This window comes from Bos grunniens, chromosome 22 (assembly GCF_055505025.1).
Source record: "Bos grunniens cultivar Pamir isolate PY7600 chromosome 22, Bosgru_T2T1.0, whole genome shotgun sequence".
NCBI classification, from domain to species: Eukaryota; Metazoa; Chordata; class Mammalia; order Artiodactyla; family Bovidae; genus Bos; species Bos grunniens.
In genome coordinates, this window is record NC_141186.1 from 39565859 (window position 1) to 39584767 (window position 18909).

Below are 18909 nucleotides of genomic sequence, written 5' to 3' on the forward strand. Positions count from 1 at the left end.
GTGATCCTATGCAAGCATAAATGGAGCAAACTAAAGGGTACCTCAGAGATGTGTGGAGCTTATTTCTGCCTCTGAAACAGTCTCCGCCAGTGGGCAGAGAATTTAATACATGCCCCTTGGCTTTCACCATGGGTGTGGTCTGAGAACATCTGAGAAGCTCCCATGATGGCGTCTTACTGCAGGGTCTGAGCAAGGGCGACTTGAGCAGGAGAGTGCTCACCTGATAATCAGACTCCTGAATTCAAGGACCTAGGGTGGCCCTCCAAGGTTAACAGCCACTTTACGCAGGTTCAAAGACATCTAACCCCCTTGAGTTTACTGGCAGCTGCAGATGGCCAAATGTGGTATTTTGATTTAAGGATTGATGTTGGAGTGAAGCACGTGCCGACATTAACATTTCCAAAGAGAAACTACACAAAGAGCTCAGAGTCCCATCAACAATTATAATGCACAGGACACTGAGCTTATACAGAGTTATACAGTGACGGAGACCCAGTGTTACCAGTGAACAGTTTCACTGCCTGCCTCTCCCCTGACACGGTTCTGGTGGCCATAACTCACATGGCGTGTATATTCTTTTAGACACTCAGTTAATGACCTAATTCACAGAGGAGAAACCTAGGCAGAAACCCAGAGGTAAGTGATTTTGACAATAATTAGGAAGACAGTAGAGGATGGAAATGAAAACTGGTCCAGCAGAATGAATCTGAGTCTAATACAAATGGGTTCAAATCACTGTTTCACTGATATGAGCCAGGACAAATGAGACAGCTCTGTGAGGCTCAGTCTACCCATCTGTACCATGGATTCAGAATTCATATCTCCCTGGGCTACTGTTGAGATTAAATGACACTCTATGTTTAAAACATCCAGGTAGAGCTCAGCACACAGCAAGAAGTTAACAGATAAAAGGTTCCCCTTTCTTCCTTTCAGCCTCTTTCTGGTTCCTGGTCCACTTCCCTATGCCTTCACCTCAAAGGGACCGGCTCTCCCGAATCAACTTTGTGATCGGTTTCTCCATCACTTAATTTGATTTTTGAATGACCCAACTAAGTCAAGCAACACACATTCTATTTCAATAGCCAGGTGGTGATGGGGCAGAACTCAGAAATCCACAATCATTTCCTGTCGCCTCATGGCCTCCACCATACCCACATCAACAAGTAACAACAGGGACTTCCCCGCTGGCCCAGTGGCTAAGACTCCAGACTCCCAGTGCCGGGGGCCCAGGTTCCATCCCTGGTCAGGGAACTAGGTCCCACATGCTGCAACCAAGAGTTCACCTCCTGCAACTAAATATCCTGCATGCTGCAATGAAGATCGAAGATCCCAGTGCTGCAGCTAGGACCTAGTGCAGACAAATTAAAAATAAATAAATTAAAAAAAAAAAAAAAACACCCAGGTAACAACAGTAACTTGTCGCTAGGGGTGGGGGAGGGCAGTGATAACCGCTGACGCTGGATGCTGACCGTGTACCAGGCACAAGTATGTACAGTAAGTCACTGGCAAGTCACTGGCTCCGCGAGAAAAACCAGTAAGTGGTGTTACTATAACCACTTTACATGGCTAAGAAAATTTAAACACAAAGAGATGAAGTGATTTGTGCAGGCTGTACAACTACTCAAAAGCAGAACTGAAACTCAAACCCAGAGCGTGTGCTCTTGGCCATGACATGACCCTGCTTCTACTACACCAAGGTGGCGTGCACAGACTAGGCGTGCAAAGTCACCCAGGGAGCCCCACGCACTTGACCAAGTGCTTCTGCAGGACACAGTGGAGACATTTTAAAACTGTCTCTTTGCCCTCCACACCCCAGTGAAAGAATCAGGAAACGGGCATTTCCCTGGGCTCCCACAATCCTGTTCTCATGATGACACACTGATAAAGAAGGCTGGCTAAATGAGAAGGAGCCTCCAAATTCAAATCTAACCTAAAAGGAATCACTTCTGAAGGCTTTTTCTGTCTCAATGATTGTTAAAAGCGTTCCTAGTGATAAGAGCCCACAGCATTCCATTTCCTGGCTTTGGCTAAGAAAAGACATGGAAGTAGCCCACATCTATGGTGGTGGTTCTGACACACCCAAATCCAGGAAACTGTGGAAATGGCTGAAGTGGGCCTGTTTCTAGAAGATTTTGAGATCAAAGGGGGTTCAGATAAGCATCTGCCCTTCCCGGATCCACAATAGACATGAGCAAATTAGTCCAGTGCAGGGTGCTGCATATTTATAACTCACTTCAGGAAAGTTCCATGTAATTAGATGCTGGAAACAGAAAACTTCAAAGGGGAAATTCTGTCGCGTGTTAAGATGTTCAAAACTATCAGTGGCCCGTAAATAACAGAGCACTGGTTTTTCCCTTCAAGAGGGAGGAAATCTGAATGATTTCTTTCTTGAAGGTTAACATTAAAACAGAACCCTCTTTAATTCCACTGAAATATATTTGGATGATGTAGCAATTTGGGCAAAATCTAAACGGAAGCCCATCTCTGTAGAGTGTATCAAATGGTAAGTAATGCACATACCACTGCGCGAAGCAACACCATTAGTAGACCCAGAATAGCTACTACCATTTAGACAAGGCAGGGTTGACAAATTTTTTCTGTAAAGAACCAGCGAGTAAGTAAAAATATTTAACGCTTTGCAGGCCAAAGAGTCCCTCGGTTACAAAACTCTGCCATTACAGTGTAAAAGCAGTCATCAAAGTGTTAGTTCTCAGCTGTGTCAGACTCTTTGGGACCTCATGAACTGTATGTAGCCCGCCAGGCTCCTCTGTCCATGGGATTCTCCAGGCAAGAATACTGGAGTGAGTTTCTACTCCCTTCTCCAGGGGATCTTCGAGACCCAGGGATTGAACCTGGGTCTCTTGCACTGCAGGTAGTCTCTTTATCATCTGAGCCACCAGGGAAGCCCTAGTCATAGACGGTAAGTAAATCAATGAATGGGTGTGGCTGTGTTCCAATAAAACTTTACTTACAAAAACAAGGCAGTGGGCCAAACCTGGCCCACAGATTGTATTTCCTGACCTCTGATTTCAAGGACAGTGGACACATGCCAGGCACCCTTCCTTCTCAGTACTTTCCCTGTCTTAAAGCATTTATCATTAATACGAGGCAGATACTTTCATAATCACCACGCCCCCAGGTGAAATCTCAGGGACAAAGAGAACCACCGATTTGAACAGGATCACACAGCTCCCAAGCTTCAGAGCCAGCATTCAAATCTAAGACAACCTGAACTCTATAGCCTTGGTCTAGAATCCTTGTTCAGTAATGTTCTGGAAGAGTCAAATTTCAAATGAAAAATAACAAAATTCCACTCCTCTAAAATTATCCCATAAGCAAATTTTTAAAAAATAAAAATTCCTTTCAAACCATGAAATGCCAAATTCCTTTTCAAATTCCATTCCTTCCAGGCCAACTATAATCACGTGAACACATGAGATGACTCTGCAGTCAAATAATAATCTCTTTGACCTTCAACAACAAGAATGGCAAGAACCAAAAAAAAAAAAAAATCCTCATGAGATTAAAATTTTTCCCAAGGCAGAGGACATCTAGTTGATCATTTTGCCCTCAACACCCAAACTAGCACTTAATAAGCATTTGATGGATGGACGCTATGATCAAGGGGTTCAAAGTTCACTTACACAAAACAGGCAAGAACCCCTCAGATCACATCAATTCATCTCTCCTTCATCTCCTTGCTGCTGGATTATAATAATACAGCCATTTCCGACTAATAGTATACTTTGCTATCAATGTTCCTTGCGTTAGGATGTCTTTTTCCGAAGTCCATGCAAGATATTTTCAGGAGATTCAGCCCTTAAGTCTTGGACAGAAAGTTCAGGCTAAGCTCTTTGCTTCAAGGATAATTAAAATGGTGTTGGAGTGATGATGAGAGTATGGTCCTCAAGTATTTCTTCACTTGCCCCTTCAACAAGTCTATATGATGGGCTTCAATCAACTAAAAGAAGCAAATGGTAATCCTGGCCAAGAACAGAGCAGGAGATGGCCTGGGAATAATAAGAGGCAGTCTGAAGTCACGAAGACCTTGGTTCAAGTCACCCAGGTACTGCCTGTTTTCCTTGCCTTCCTATGTAACGGGGAACGTGAGAGTTGTATCTCAGAGGGTTTCCAGAGGATTTAGTGATGGCTGCAGGGCACATTACACCCTGACCTGGTGCAGAGCCAGCATGTACCAGCACATTAGCAGTGAGGAGTTTCTGTTTTCAAACCTGTCACCTGCCACCTCATCCCCTTGGTTTCCGATTTCTCTTTTCTAAATTCCACAAGGAACTATTGGCTTCCAAAGTCATTGCTTAATGATACAATCCCGAGATAGCCACAGTTCTTTCCTGGGTCTTGCAATCAATTTGTAGAGAGAATAAACTACATGTCAGGGGTACTTATGATAAAAAGTTTGTAAAAACAAAAACGCTGTTTGTTTGCTGTGAGGCCACTTGGTACTTGATATGTCCCAGAATAAAGCCCTGCCTGCATCTCTGACTTTCTAATGCTCATCAGTGTCTTTGATGGTGAAATTTAACACACATGCAGACAGGTACACAGATACAAATGTCCTGCTGATCAATAATCCTAAAGCGAACCTTGGACTGACACCACTCTGAACATGAAGAGACCTGCCACCCTCCCAGGGTGAGGTCCTCCTCATTCTCCCTCCCCACTCCAAAAAGAAACCTTTGCTTTCAAATAATCACTATTTCCTTTTCTTACACTTTTACCACCGACATGTGCACTCCTAAACAACAGAATAGGACTTCCCTTTCTTTTTTAAAAAGTTTTATTTTTTAATTGGTAGAAAATTGCTTTACAATGCTGTGTTGGTTTCTGGTTCCCCACCCCCACCTTTTTTTTTGTTTTTTTTTTTAACATCCAGCGCATTCTTCAGGCTCCTGCACCACCTTACGGTTTTCAGATGTGCCCATGTTGGTGAGAGCCACAAGATTCCATACGTTTTTCACTGGGGTGAATTGTTTCGTTGTATGACCATACTTCACTGTATTTATCCAGCTTGCTAACAATGGGCATCTGAGGCACTTCTGGGTTTTGGCAGTCAGGAAAAACGACGAACACCACAATCTCATACACAGCTCATGGTGTGCTTTTATTGGAGTTTTTCTAGGGGACATACACAGCAGTGCAACTACTCAATCAATTCGACTAGACACTGCCAAACCATTTCCAGGAGACCTGAGAATTCCTGGCACTCATATCCTTGCCAACACTTGATATGGTCAGGATTTTTAATATTGACTACCTGGTGCATGGTACCAGATTATTTTTGATCTTTGTGAATATAATATCTTTGAGAAATTAATATATAATGCACATGTGCTATTCTTTGGTTTGCAAATAGTCAAATGCACGAATCTAAGGGGACAGTATGGTAAATGTTTATATTCTACTTGTAACATCTAATCATTTTCCAGATCTATATACTGTTATTGCCCGGGAGATTTCTTTGGGTCCTTTCTCATTCAGTGTATGTATGCCTTTGCCCCACTATTCTGCCTCTTACTACCAAGGTTAGTTGTGTCTATGTTAGACCTCTACATAAATAGAACCATGCAGCACACGAGCTTTCATTTTTGTGAGAATCAAGTTCATCATTTTGCATTACTGCAGACTATTCCCTCACTATGACTAGACCAAACCTTGTATATCTAGGCTCCTCTTAGAGGCCATCTGGGCTGTTTACACTTGGGGGCTGTTATAAACAAAGCTCCTGTGTACAAGCGCTTCTGTGGCCATTTCTCCTGGGTATATACCTACATGTGGAATTGCTGGCTCAGAGGGTAAGGCTACCCAGCCTCTGGAAAGGCTGCACCATCTGCAGTCCCCACAGTACCTCTCCTGGAGTGTCAACTGTGCTGTGCTCAGGGCTAGTTTTTTTTTTTTTTAAACAGTCTATCTGTGGCATTGGCAGTTGACAAGGCAAAGCCTACCCACCTCTTTGGAAGGAATTCAGATTGTTTGATGACTGGAGTCTCTTCCAGGTTAGTGTCGATCATGGACACCTCAGTCCTCGCAGGTGGGATATGGAGAACAGAACAGACACAGACACAGCAGATCTCACCACTGAATAAAAACCCTTGGCTGGCAGTCACATAGATTTGCAGCATTTATGTTATCACTTCCCTTTCTGCGAGGTGCCTAGATTGAGTCTAGCTATTCATGGACTTTGTCCATAGACCTGGTGAGTGGATGATGAGTATCCCAGAGCAGGGGAGAAGACGAGTAAAAAATACCTTCTAAGTGAGCCCAGTGAATAAACTCATCAGTTAGGGAAGGCGTTCTGCAAAGGAAGTTTTGATCTTTCATAGACTCAACTTCCACTGTGCTGAGTTTTAACAAGTAAAGCCTGTGGGAGCCTCATTGTGTGACACCACTAGAAAGTCATTCTCGGGTGATAATGTATGTGCGCTTTCACTGATAACTTTCTTAGAAGCGTGCGGGAAGGGAAGACAGAGCGAAGAGCCATCTTGTTCTGCCTAATGTCTGAGGCAATTTCTAACTGTCTTCCTTACGTTTCCTGTGAATGAGGACAATACCTTCCTGCTCATTAAAGTAGTACATTCAGTGGAAAAAGAAATCACAAAGAGAAACAGACAGTCAAAGCTCAGGACTTCCCTGCTGGTGCAGCCGCTAAGACTCTGCACTCCCAGTGCAGTGTTCAGTCCCTGGTCAGGGAACTAGATCCCACATGCCAAAACAAAGGTCCTGCATGTCACAACTAAAGATCCCGCATGCCTCAACCAAGACACGGCACAGCCAAACACGTAAGTAAATAAAAATGAGTGTCAAAAAACATTAAAAAAAAGATGACAGTCAAAGGTCAAACAATCAAACTATCACTACTATCAAATTTCCTTCAAAAAACCCAAATCTTTCTTGGATGATTGACAGGAGGGAATGGTTTGTCTTCCCATGCCCGACAGCATTCTAGACTAGGTGTATGTAGAGTCTGCTGGATTTTCTTTGGGTAGATATTATGAAAAAGAATAGAAAGCAGACAATCTGAAAACGGAAAGAAAAATAATACATCCCTTTTCACTGAAAGATTATACAATGTCTATTTCTTAGCACTGGTCAATTGGGTACAAAATACTTATAAGGGAAATGGTATATTTTTATACTAAGTCAGGCTTTTATACTAATTCACATACAAGTTTATTTTTGTTAATGGGTTTTGAAAAAATTAGAATTAGACTAAATTCTTTGAAACCAATTATTTCTATCAGGCGTGGCTGCTCACAAGTCCTGGTTCTTACATACAAAAAGCATTGTGAATGACTGACTCGGTGCAGTGAATATGATTCACAATTTCTTTCCTTTCCAGCAGATGCTACTGGTAGTGTAAATAAATTCTCTGATTAGATACAGTTTAGTGCTTCAATCTGTGGCTCAAGAGATAGACAGGATCAGAATCAATGGCAAATCACCTCTCTTCATTCTATTTCTTCACGCCTCTCAAGTTTGTAAAAATCACAATTTACATAGAAAAATGAACCCTTAAGAGAGTGCACGTTCCACTGCCAAGAGATTTCCAGGTATTTCTCCCCAGCATGAGAGAAGCCAGGTTTCAGAGCTCAGGGTCTCAAACATGCCACCTCTATGCTGGTGCTGCTTGAAACCTAGGCTCCCTTCTCTACCTGGACAATGTTTATGCACTCTTTAGGTCTCAAGGGTCATTTTGTCTGAGATGCCTGCTCTGTAATCCCAAGTCTGAGTAAAGTCTGTAATTACATATTTAACCTTATGTCTCTCCTGACTGTCTATAAACTCAGCTGTGCTCTCTCTCTACACGTGGCTTCATGGTGTACTTAGATTAGGTGCTTAATAAGTGTGCACAAAAGCAGCAAGCAGTGCCTGTAAAAAGCTCTGTGCATGGGAAAAGTGAGAGGCACAAGTCATCAACTTTTTGGCAAGGTGATCAGGAAAACGTCTTTGGAAGGAAAACGTCAATAGCTGGACCAGTCATGGGAGAACCCCTAAGATCTTCCTTCTAGAGACAAGCTGCTGTGAGGAGGCTTGTCAGCCGCTGTGCCTCCAGGGAGACCGGTCGTGTTAGGATGTCTAGTCAGTGACCACATTGGGTAAGGTGGGGTCACTCCTGCACACAGAGGACTCCTCTTATTGGCAGCCTTGTCTCTGGGGTTCTCCGAGGGCCCAGCCGAAACTTCCTTAGAGATGCTTTCAGCCAGTCCTCCTAGCTTCCCTCTCTTTGGAGGTGTCAGACCTGTGTTGGGGTTCTAATGCTCTCCCCACCCACTCCCGCTCCCTCTCCTCTTTATTCTTCCCAGGCAGTCTCTTCCCCTTGAAATCCAATCTTTCATCTGCTTCACAGGGGACATTAGTGACCAAAGGCCAATGGTTGGCTAGGGGAACCAGATTCCTCACTGCCATTTCAGCTGGAGGAATATGTAAGATTCTTCCTATTAGAAAAAAATTCATTTAATGAGAAATTAATATTCTAAGATGAGACTCCCAGAGCTGAGGAAATAAAAGACAATGGTGAACTGGAACAGAAATCCGTATTGATTTCTTCTTTGTACATGTCTCTATCATCGTTCCCAAGCCAGACACTCTGTGAAGGGCATGATTATTTATGTCTCATCACATTAACAGAGCATTCAAATCCCTCATAGGACCTTCAACTCAAAACACTTCTAGTTCAAGAGGAGGTTTTTTTTTTTTTTTAAAAAGCAATCTCAGATGTTTCTTCTCTTTTGGAAGAAAGACAGAAGTGATGGGAGTTATCAAAACGAGAGTCAACCACGGCCCAGGAACAGAGTGCAAAATCAAGTTTCCAAGACATTATCCTACTTCTTTCTCTTCCCAATGAAAGCAAAGCCTAAGCAGCCTTTAGTTCCTCCTCTTCTTTTTCCAATTTTATATTTTGATATTTTTCACCTATTTGCATCTTTACTTGATTCACACTTTTAGCTAACATTCCTGAGGATCTATTAGCTGTTAAATACACATGGGTTCTGCTCCCATGAAGCCTACACTTAAGGAGATAATACAGGGGTAAACGGGCTTCCCTGGTGGCTCAGTGGTAAAGAACCCACCTGCCAAGACAGGAGGTACAAGAGATGATTGCTCGACCTCTGGGTGAAGAAGACGCCCTGGAGGAGGGCATGGCAACCCACTCCAATATTCCTGCCTGGGGGCCTAAGAATCGGACATAACTGAGCGACTGAGCACACTCACACAGGAATAAACACACAACATGATTTCAGATACCTTTAAGAGCTTCAAAGGAAGAAACCTAAGATGAAATGACAAGGAATGATGGGAGTGGGGAGCCGGTGGGGAGTTGGGTAGGATAAAAGAATTATTATTTGAGGAAGCAAGATCTGAACCAAGACCTGAAATAATTAGAGGAAGACATCTGGGTTCTGAGCTGAACTTATCTGGCAGAGGAAACAGAAACAGCAGATGCAAAGACTAGAAGGGGAGACAGTCTGGGCAGGCTAAGGGGAGAGGGGGTGGCGTTCATCTCCTCCCGGGTCCCTGAGGGCTGGCTTGTGTCTGTCTTCACCAGTGCATCAGTCCAGCAACCAGACTGAGTGGGCGTGCAACACTTCTGTGGAATAAACAAGCGAACTTCCTCAGAGGGGCTCAAGAGGCAGCTGTTGAACCAGCTAGGGAGTGGCAAAGCCGAGATCCCCACCAAGGCCAGTCCGGCTCCAAAGCCCACACTCTCACCCCAACCACAAGGCCCTGATGAGGCCTGTGCTGGAACATGGAAGGCATCCTCTCCCAGAATGGCTGGGGCTCCCTCCCAGGCTAGGTCGCTCTGTTCGCAGAAGTGACTTTGCAGTTCCTCACCTCAGCTTGGCACATGTCTGATGCCCTTTGCGGTATATGTTACTTAACATAATCAGGATAAAAGCCAGACATTAGAAACCTTGATCCAAGTTCCATAACTGGGCATGATGAATAATTCAAGGAAGCCTTAGGGGTATGCCAGCCATACGTGCCCAAACCAAGAGCAGCCTTTGACCAGAAGACTAAAGTTGAACCAAACATACTCACAAATAGGAACGCTCAAGCCTTCCTGTCAAATATCAACGATTAATAAACAGATTTAGGGAAGAATAGATACATGCATATGTATGGCTGAGTCCTTTAGCTGTTCACCTGAAATGATCACAGCATTGTTAATTGGCTATACCCCAATACAAAATAAAAAGTTAAAAAGGGGGCATTTCCAAATTTTAAGAGACAAAAGAAACACATTCTCTTGTGTGTTAAAGAAGAAATCTGTCCACCCTTCCAGGGGATAATGACTTCTGAGTTACACTGACATGAATGCTGAGTTCTAAAAATCAAAAAAAAAAAAAAAAAAAGAAGAAGAAGAAGAAGAAGAAGTGAACTTCCTTTGCAGCTATTTTTCGCAGGTCTCCTCTGATTTTTCAGTTAGGAGGTAGAGTTGAAACCACATCGTGGGCATCCCTGCCAGAACAGGTACCACATCCCTACACATAACAGCCTCTTAGAGGGTAATTGTGCAGAATGAAGAAGGATAACACGATCATGCCAGCATGCAGCGCATGAACCAAATGATCACAATGCAGTGCGTTTGCTGAGATCTGGGGACTTAGGGACTAAAGGAAGCCTACTGCTTCTCTCTAACAGATGGAATCTTCTTCACTGATCATTGTGGAGACAATGACAGATGCCACAGACCCATTCAAGTGCCACAGCTGATGGAGCACTTCCTCTTAGGCTGAAGAAGAGGTACCTGTTTAAAGATTCTAGAATTCTTTGTGGGGTGATTGTATTATAACACCAAGAAGAGCCAGGGGAAGGAAGGCCTGTCCATCATTCAGTACATTTGAACCCCCCAAACTTATCATCTACACAATGGGCTGGAATTTCAAGAAGCTGTTTCATCAATGGAGATTTCTAGGGCATCCTCTGAGAAAGAGCTCAGAGAACACAGCGTGTTGCCCATGACACCAACATCCTGTGCATTTTTGAAAGTGTTCAGAGTACAACGCAAATCTCCTCCTATATTGCTATCCTCTACCTCCTATACTGCTATCAGCATCACGTCACCAAGGGGCAGACAGCCTAAGAGCTGGCAAAAGTGTTTTGCTCCCTAAGGGAACTGTCCATACCACCTACTTCCCAATTTTGTGTGAGTGGATTTCTTCAGAAATAGAGAAGAAATAGAGAAGCAATGGGAATTTCCTACAGTGAAAACCTCAATGGGGTGTTTTCAAGTCATCTTACTTTTCTACATTTACTAGGTTACTAGCAGTAAGTAGCAGGTTACTCTTGTTACCTGCTGTACGATTGAACAGGTCTAAGAGCAGAAGAATTAATCCCAAATCCTACTTGCTTTCACTGAAAACTGGTTTTGTTTCCCTGAGAGAAAGGGGGTAAAATGTTTGTTAAGCTCGGCAGAGTTGGCTAATGTGGAAAGACACCCTCCCAGAAAGCTGTGAAGATGTTTTATCACAGCCGTGGAGATGAAGGGGAGATTTATTATGGTTACTAATGCTACTTCTGTCAATGTCTTTGGAATTCTAATTAGATTATTAAAACTTTGCAAATCATTACATTACTTCTCGACTCCACACCTCCCCGTGACAGGGTACTTTTGAAATTAGACGATCCTGATGTCATAGGTAATGATGCATCGCCAATAATAAAGTTGCAGGGAAATTCCTCCAATAAAAAAAGGTTGGGTAAGACAGAACCCATCTATCTTACTTTCTCTCCCAGTTTTATGCTTGAGGATAAGACATGTCTGCTGCACAGAACACGGCCCAGCATTTTCCATTCCAGTAGCTGATGGTACTTGTTCACATGCAGCAAAGTTTAATGACTTGTCAGGGTTACTTAAACTTATTCCCCAAAATCTCAGAGGCAAATCAAGAAATTCATAAATGAAAAGTTACTTGAAAAGGGAATCAATTTAGGATAGCTATGAGGCAGGTGGCAGGTTCAGTGTGTATGAATGGTACCTCTTAAGAGGTTCTGATTTATAACATATGCATTCTGAGTGGTACCTGAAGAGAAACAAATGGCTTACTGTTAACCCAGATCCATTTGCAGGTAATAAATGGGTGTGCTCTTTACCCATCAAATAATGGCTCTCATGCCCTTCACCATCAGGGCATGAGGAATGGGTGTCACGCTCCGTCCTCTGCGAGATAACCCACTCCTTCAGGTGGAGACCTTAGCCCTCCCCACCCCAGCAAAAGGCAAGTGTACGCAGCTGCCTTACCGTGATGGACGACGCCCTTCAACCCGTGGATAATAGGATCCAGTGCGGAATTGTCCCTTGGACTGACCTATATGTAAAGGAAACATGATTGGTTAAATCTGTTCTGGCATCAGACACAACAGTCTCAGTTTAATCTTCTAAAGAGAAGGGGGAGGGGGGATGCTATCAAGCAAGCTGCTTGTGTCTCACATACACCATGCCTCTCACCAAACACAGGAGATTTATGACATCATAAAATCAAGTGAGGACGGCTAAATCAAAAGAGAGAAACTTCTAAGAACATATCAGAACAGGAGAGAAACACTGTTGTCCCAGCAAGATCTTAAAAAGCAAGCAGACTTTCCCCTTGCTTTGTTTTATTAAAAGTAGACCCCAACTGACTAAAAAGTCATTGAAAGTCATCAGAGAGCAATCCATCATTGACCGAATATTTCAATACCTTTTTGTGATTTTTTTTTCTCTTCTTTTTTGAAACTGGATTTGTTCCCTGCCAGCCTTCTCTCCTTTTTAAGGATCCCAGTCCCATGTGCCTTAACTTATGCTCAAAGAGGCATTTCTAAGAGTCACTCAGGCAGGGCAAACATAGAGAGGAAAGGAGCTCAAAGAGATAGTGTCTCCAACCTTGATTCCCCCCTGGAGCTTTCTTTATTTTTTTTTTCTTTCTTTTTAAAATTTTGGCCGCGTTGCACACTTTGCTGGATATTTCAGCTCCCTGACCAGGGACTGAATGCAGGCCACAGCAGTGGGAGAGCCAATCCTAATCATTAAAGCACCAGGGAACACCCCTTCTCCTCCTCCTGGAGTTTTTAATCCCCTCAAATGTCAAGCTTCTTTGATCCTGACTCACATACTTTCCCCTTAACTTCTGATACTGCTCAGTATAACTCTCAATCTTCTCTTTTCCAGAAGATTAAAATTTCACCAGCATGTTATAATTTTGGTTTTTAAGTTCCTTCTTTGAGACACATATTGAAATAGCAACAAATGAAATGATTTTTGCTTCCAAAGAATTCAGCAATGGGTAGCAGGGGAAGCGAGCAGGGCACAGACGCATCAGGACTGGCCATTAACCACATTTAGGATCTTAGGGCATTTGAATCAGAAGGGCCATGATATGATTTTCTCTGCTTTTGTGTACATTGAACTTCTTCCAACCGAGTTTCTCCAAATCCTTTATCTATGACCAGTATATCTCCTGAAACTTCTTTTTGTTTCAGGGAAGTTATTTACATTTAAGCCACTTCTAACATAATAAAGTTAAGATACTGATGAACCTTTCAACATGTAGCAAGATCCAACTTGATGTTTCCTGGTTAGTCCAGGGGAATCCAGGGCCATTGCAGGTTAAATTTTAAGGTAACCGAAAAAATGAGTGCACCTCTTCCTCCCTTACAGTTCTCCTTGTCTGGTTGCCAATCCTAGTTTGCTCTCTAATAAGAAGTCATACTTCGCAATGTCTTTCTCTCTTCTGCCTCGGCAGTGGTTCAACTGGAGGCATTTTCACCTATCTCCCCATTCTCGCCCAGGGGACATGTAATCGTGTCTGTAGACACTGTTGGTTGTTATGAGTAAGGGTAGAGGAGGTGGGGCTATGAGCATCAAGCGGGTAGAGGCAGGGCTGCTGCTAAACATCCGGTAACATTCAGAAAAATGCAAGGAATTAACTAGCCCATGATTCCAACCACGCATTAAGTTGAGACAGAAATGCAGAATGGATGCTCTGAGTTAACAGTGATTACATATTAATGTCTGGAGCCCTGAGTTATGACTAAATTCAAACACAGTTGTCACTGTGTATGGGGTTATGTTTATAGACTAATAAAATGAGGTGGAATTTGGTGCTACATCAAAAAGACTACAAGTATTTAAAAAAAAGGGATCACTGTATCAGAGCACAATGGTAGAATTCCGGAAGCTGTCATGAGTGTACTTCCAAAATAGCCTGAGAGGAAGCTCAAACCAGGGGTTTAATACACTGGTTATAGAACAAAACATTCCTGTAAGGCAAAGATCCACAGAACACCACACAATGGAAAAAAAAATCATATTTGCACCACAGCATAGACTAATCAAACATTTTAAAACTTAATCAAAAAGGAAATACAATTCAAGAATGCAAGGTAAGAGAGTCTATCAGTGAATGGCCAAATTTAAGAGTGATAGAATAAAGCAACACTCCAGACAAACACCCCGTATCAAATTGAAGTTAGAGACAAAAACATGGTCCCCCTTCTCCCTTGTCCAGATTCGGGCTGCTGGACATGTTAATGCCAGCCCAACTACTCAAAGTTGTTCTAACGTATGTGGGAAATGGCAAGTGGCCACCAACTCCCGCCTTCCCTGTCACACACACCTTGGAAAGGTGGTTTTCTACTCCTCTCATCAAGAGCGCAGATCAATTTCTCTACTCTTTGAAACTGGGCTTGACCACATTTGCTTTGGCCAAAAAGACATTAGCAGACATGATGCAGACAGAGGCTTATATAGGCACTTGGGTGCAAGGGTTTATACTGTCTTGTTAATCTTTGAAATCTGGAAACCACCAGGTGAGGTACGCCAGGCTAGAAACAAGAGAGGACAAGAGACCAGAGGAGCGGACACACGCAGTCTCAGCTGAAGCCATCCTAGACCGAGGCCAAAGAGCAAACAGGAGAGTAAGTCTGTCTAAGACCATCCAGTCTTAGAAGGACCACCTGCAGTCTGCAGAGACCAGCCAAGTTGGCCTTGACCAGAAGCACCAACCAGCTAATCTAGGGAATCAGAAAGTTAACAAGATGATTGTTGTTTTAACTAATTGGGATCATTTACTAAAGAGCAACATTTACCTGAGTTTCATGACTGTGTACAGAGGTGGAAGATGGGAGATAGGCTATGATATCAACCATTTTCTTAATTAATACACTTTGCTTATTTATGGCTTGTCTGGATGGTTTCTCAATGAGATCTCACGTCACAAAACACAACATTTACCATAAACATGAGCAACTCGTGTGCTTCTACAAAATGGTGTTACCCCTCTTCCACTGTGGCAACATTTAACAGATACTCCGATTTTTTTCTATTTTTTGGCCACACCCTGCACAATGTGAGATCTTGGTGCCCTAACCAGGGATGGGCCCTGCACCCTCTGCACTGGAAGCATGGGGTCTTAACCACTGGACCACCAGGAATGTCCCCTGGATACTCTGATTTTTGATCCCAATAATAGGGGTATGTTCTGTATTCAGGGGAACCCTTCAATGCATTCAGCCTTATCAGATGATGTGAAACTTCAAAGAAAGTGTTCTAATCCCCTGTGACTTACATCCACCAACAATGTTGTAGCCCATGAAAAAAGAAAATTACCCGGCACCCTAATCCACCTTCAACTTCTGGTTGCTTCTGACTCCTCTCTGTGTTTGATTACTCAAGACTGGTCTCATTCAGGCTCAAGAGCCTTACCCTAGATTCTAAGCAATTCTGAAAATGAAAAGCCTTCTACAATGTCCATTTACACAGCCTCTATTGCTGGTTTACATGGTTGAGGTTTAGAAGACGGATCAGAAAAGGGAGAAAAATGAAGATTAACTGGCTGGTCAAAGTAACTTACTAATAATACGGGAACCTACTTTCCAGTTCATGTCTTGGATTTAAAAATCAGGATTAGAATCCTGCTGCTGCTGCTGCTAAGTCACCTCAGTCGTGTCCGACTCTGTGCGACCCCACAGACAGCAGCCCACCAGGCTCCCCCATCCCTGGGATTCTCCTGGCAAGAACACTGGAGTGGGTTGCCATTTCCTTCTCCAATGCATGAAAGTGAAACGTGAAAGTAAAGTCGCTCAGTCGTGTCTGACTCTTAGCGACCCCATGGACTGCAGCCCAACAGGCTCCTCTGTCCATGGGATTTTCCAGGCAAGAGTATTGGAGTGGGGTGCCATTGCCTTCTCCAGGATTAGAATCCTAAGCATATTAATAAGTGGGTTTGTTCCAGAAGGCATAAGCCTAACTGAAATAATCCCATCCACTCACTGCTTCAAGCAATGTGTCACTTTAAAAAATTCAGAGACATTAGCTAAGCAATTTGGGCACCTCTGAAATATGCCTACAGAGAAGGTGTACAAGGTGACTTTTAATCTCTGCCCAGGATAGAGGAGGCCAAGAGATGGGGGAAGATGGAAATCTTAGAGCTTCAGTGCCTTCATCTGTGACATGGGGATACAATCTCATGGCTTTTTTAATGATAAATTAAATTTTTTTTTTCAATTTTATTTATTTATTTGGTTGCACCAGGGCTTAGCTGTGGCGGGCAGGATCTTTCACTTGTGACATGTAGGATCTAGTTTCTTGACCAGGGATCGAACCAGACCTCCTGATTAGGAGCTCAGAGTCTTAGCCACCAGATCACCAGGGAAATTCCCAATCTCATCAAGTTATGAGAATGCAATGTATGAAGCTTGGGGTCTAATGCTGAGTCCAAATGCAACACTTCATATGGGCTGCACAGGACTAGATAACAACCTGACCCAAACACTCAAATGTAAATGAATGTCAAACACCAGCCATCTTATCCCTGAGACTTCTTAATGCACTTGGCTGTAGAAGCAATAATACTTCCTTGAGTTCAATTTTCAAAAGATGCAAATTTATTTGACATCCACTCCATTTTGTAATATGCTGCTCCTGCTAAAACCACATGAGGCGTGTTTCTGGCTTTTGAAATTTGCTTCCTTCCACTTTAGAGTCAAAGAAGTTATGCAGTAATATGGAGAAGGCAGCAATTGCACAAACGAGCCTAGAATGGACAAGGAGAAATAGACACCGCTTTCCCGGAGAGCAGTCCTTTCCTGCTTTCATTGCAAAATGTAGCTTCAGGCACTTCCAATTCAGAGCAGCTTTCATGGCATTAGTCATCTTCAAAAGGATAGCATGCTGACGCAACAGAGGGCTCTGAATTTAAAGCTTTTAAGTTGTCTTTGGATATAATCAGAAGACATAGGGATATCAGCAATACAGGAAACCATGACATGTAGGTTTGGGCAAAAGGGCAAATTTATATAAACATGGATGATGCCTAAACTTCATAAAATTTTCTTTCTAAATTATAGCTGTGATTCAGCCAGCTGTCAATTAAGTAATCAAGTTATCGATAATCTCCAGAGATGTCTCTCTATAATCTAGGCTCTATAGGCAGACATCCATTTATTCCTGCTGGAAGCAGAATGACATGGAAGCAGAGAGGCCCTGCCAGACTGCGTGTGTCTGCATTCGGAGATGAGCTGCCATTTACTTTTTCCATCCACTGTGCCATGGGGCCCTTGACTTGGATCCTAATAATCTTCAATCTATCAAGTCCTGGCCATCTGCTGAATAGGATGGCCAAGACAACCTAGCTGCCTTGAATTCGACATCGCCAGCTGCTCCGTTAGTCCTATAAACGTCATATCCAGCCAATGCCCTCATGTGGGAAAAAGGATTTATGCCTTCTGAGGGCGAATGGCTACATCATTAACCACGGCTATGGGGGAAAGTGACAAACAGCAGGACCAGAGGCTCTGCACATCCTGAATTGCAGCAATGATGATCCATCCACAGTGATGGTTAGCAGGTAACTGTGAACTCAGAAGCTAAAGTGTTTATCAAGAAAAGGGCAGGCATTTCTTAGGAGATCTGATTTCATATCTGATTCTTCTCTTCACCCACAGGTATCACTTAAAGAGCCACACAGCAAGGATGCTGCAGCTTCTTCCATTCTGACTCCAGCACCTTGGGTACCACTCACCAGGGTTTAGTTAAAGTTGCTCTCAAGACGTTCCTGACAAAAACCATTCATAACTTGGCTATTTTTACAAAACTGCATTCCAAGTTAAGCCTCAGAGACAGAGCACTGACCACATTCCTTTATTAATAAACAGTAGTGTCCAACTCTTTTGCAACCCCATGGACTGCAGCCCACCCAGCTCCTCTGTCCATGGGATAATCCAGGGAAGAATACTAGAGTGGGTTGGTGTTCCTTTTTCCAGGGGATCTTACCGACCCAGGGATCGAACCCGGGTCTCTGACATTGCAGGCAGGTTCTTGACCACCTGAGCCAACATAGAAGCCATTAATAAATTAAATGCTTGTCAATAATCTCAGAATCTATCTACATTCAAGAAGATAAGAGCATCAAACTACTGACTCTGTTGAAACAATGCTGATCTATATTGAACTATATTGATCTATTAACACTGATCTATGTTGAAAATATCATTGTTTTCTTGACTCTCCTTTTTAATACTCACAAATATGACTCTTCTTCTTGTATACCCTATACTCTCAGTTTCTAAGGTAGAAATTTCTTTTTCCCTTTTGACATCACAATAACAGAAATATGCTCTCTGATTCTCTCTGGACTGTCACTGATGCAGTGGGATTGCAAAAAGTGGAATCAGAGGTATTCAAGTCCATTTAGCACCCACACTGCCACAGAACAAAGTCAAGGAGAAAACAGAGAGACAACCCAGAAGGAGTCATGGCTGATGAAAAAGAGTTCTGAAAGGCTGCAGGACTTCTGAAATGAATGATTTTAGTCTCTTGATAAGTAGTGGCAAGTAACCAAGTACGAATTCCTGAGCAGGAGGCTTGGATTAACTTCAAATCAAAAATTTCCAGAATCACAGTTAAGCATA

General features: G+C 43.0%; 1 protein-coding gene across 19 annotated transcripts in view; it reads right to left on the minus strand.

The window, feature by feature from the left end:
• PTPRG (protein tyrosine phosphatase receptor type G) overlaps window positions 1–18909 on the minus strand; it is a 777241-nt gene that overhangs the window by 164285 nt on the left and 594047 nt on the right. For all 19 annotated transcript variants that reach the window (XM_086367088.1, XM_086367083.1, XM_086367086.1 and 16 more), the window contains one exon: window positions 12263–12329. In XM_086367088.1, coding sequence (XP_086223214.1) covers window positions 12263–12329 — 67 coding nt within the window. The remainder of the gene's footprint in view (window positions 1–12262; window positions 12330–18909) is intronic.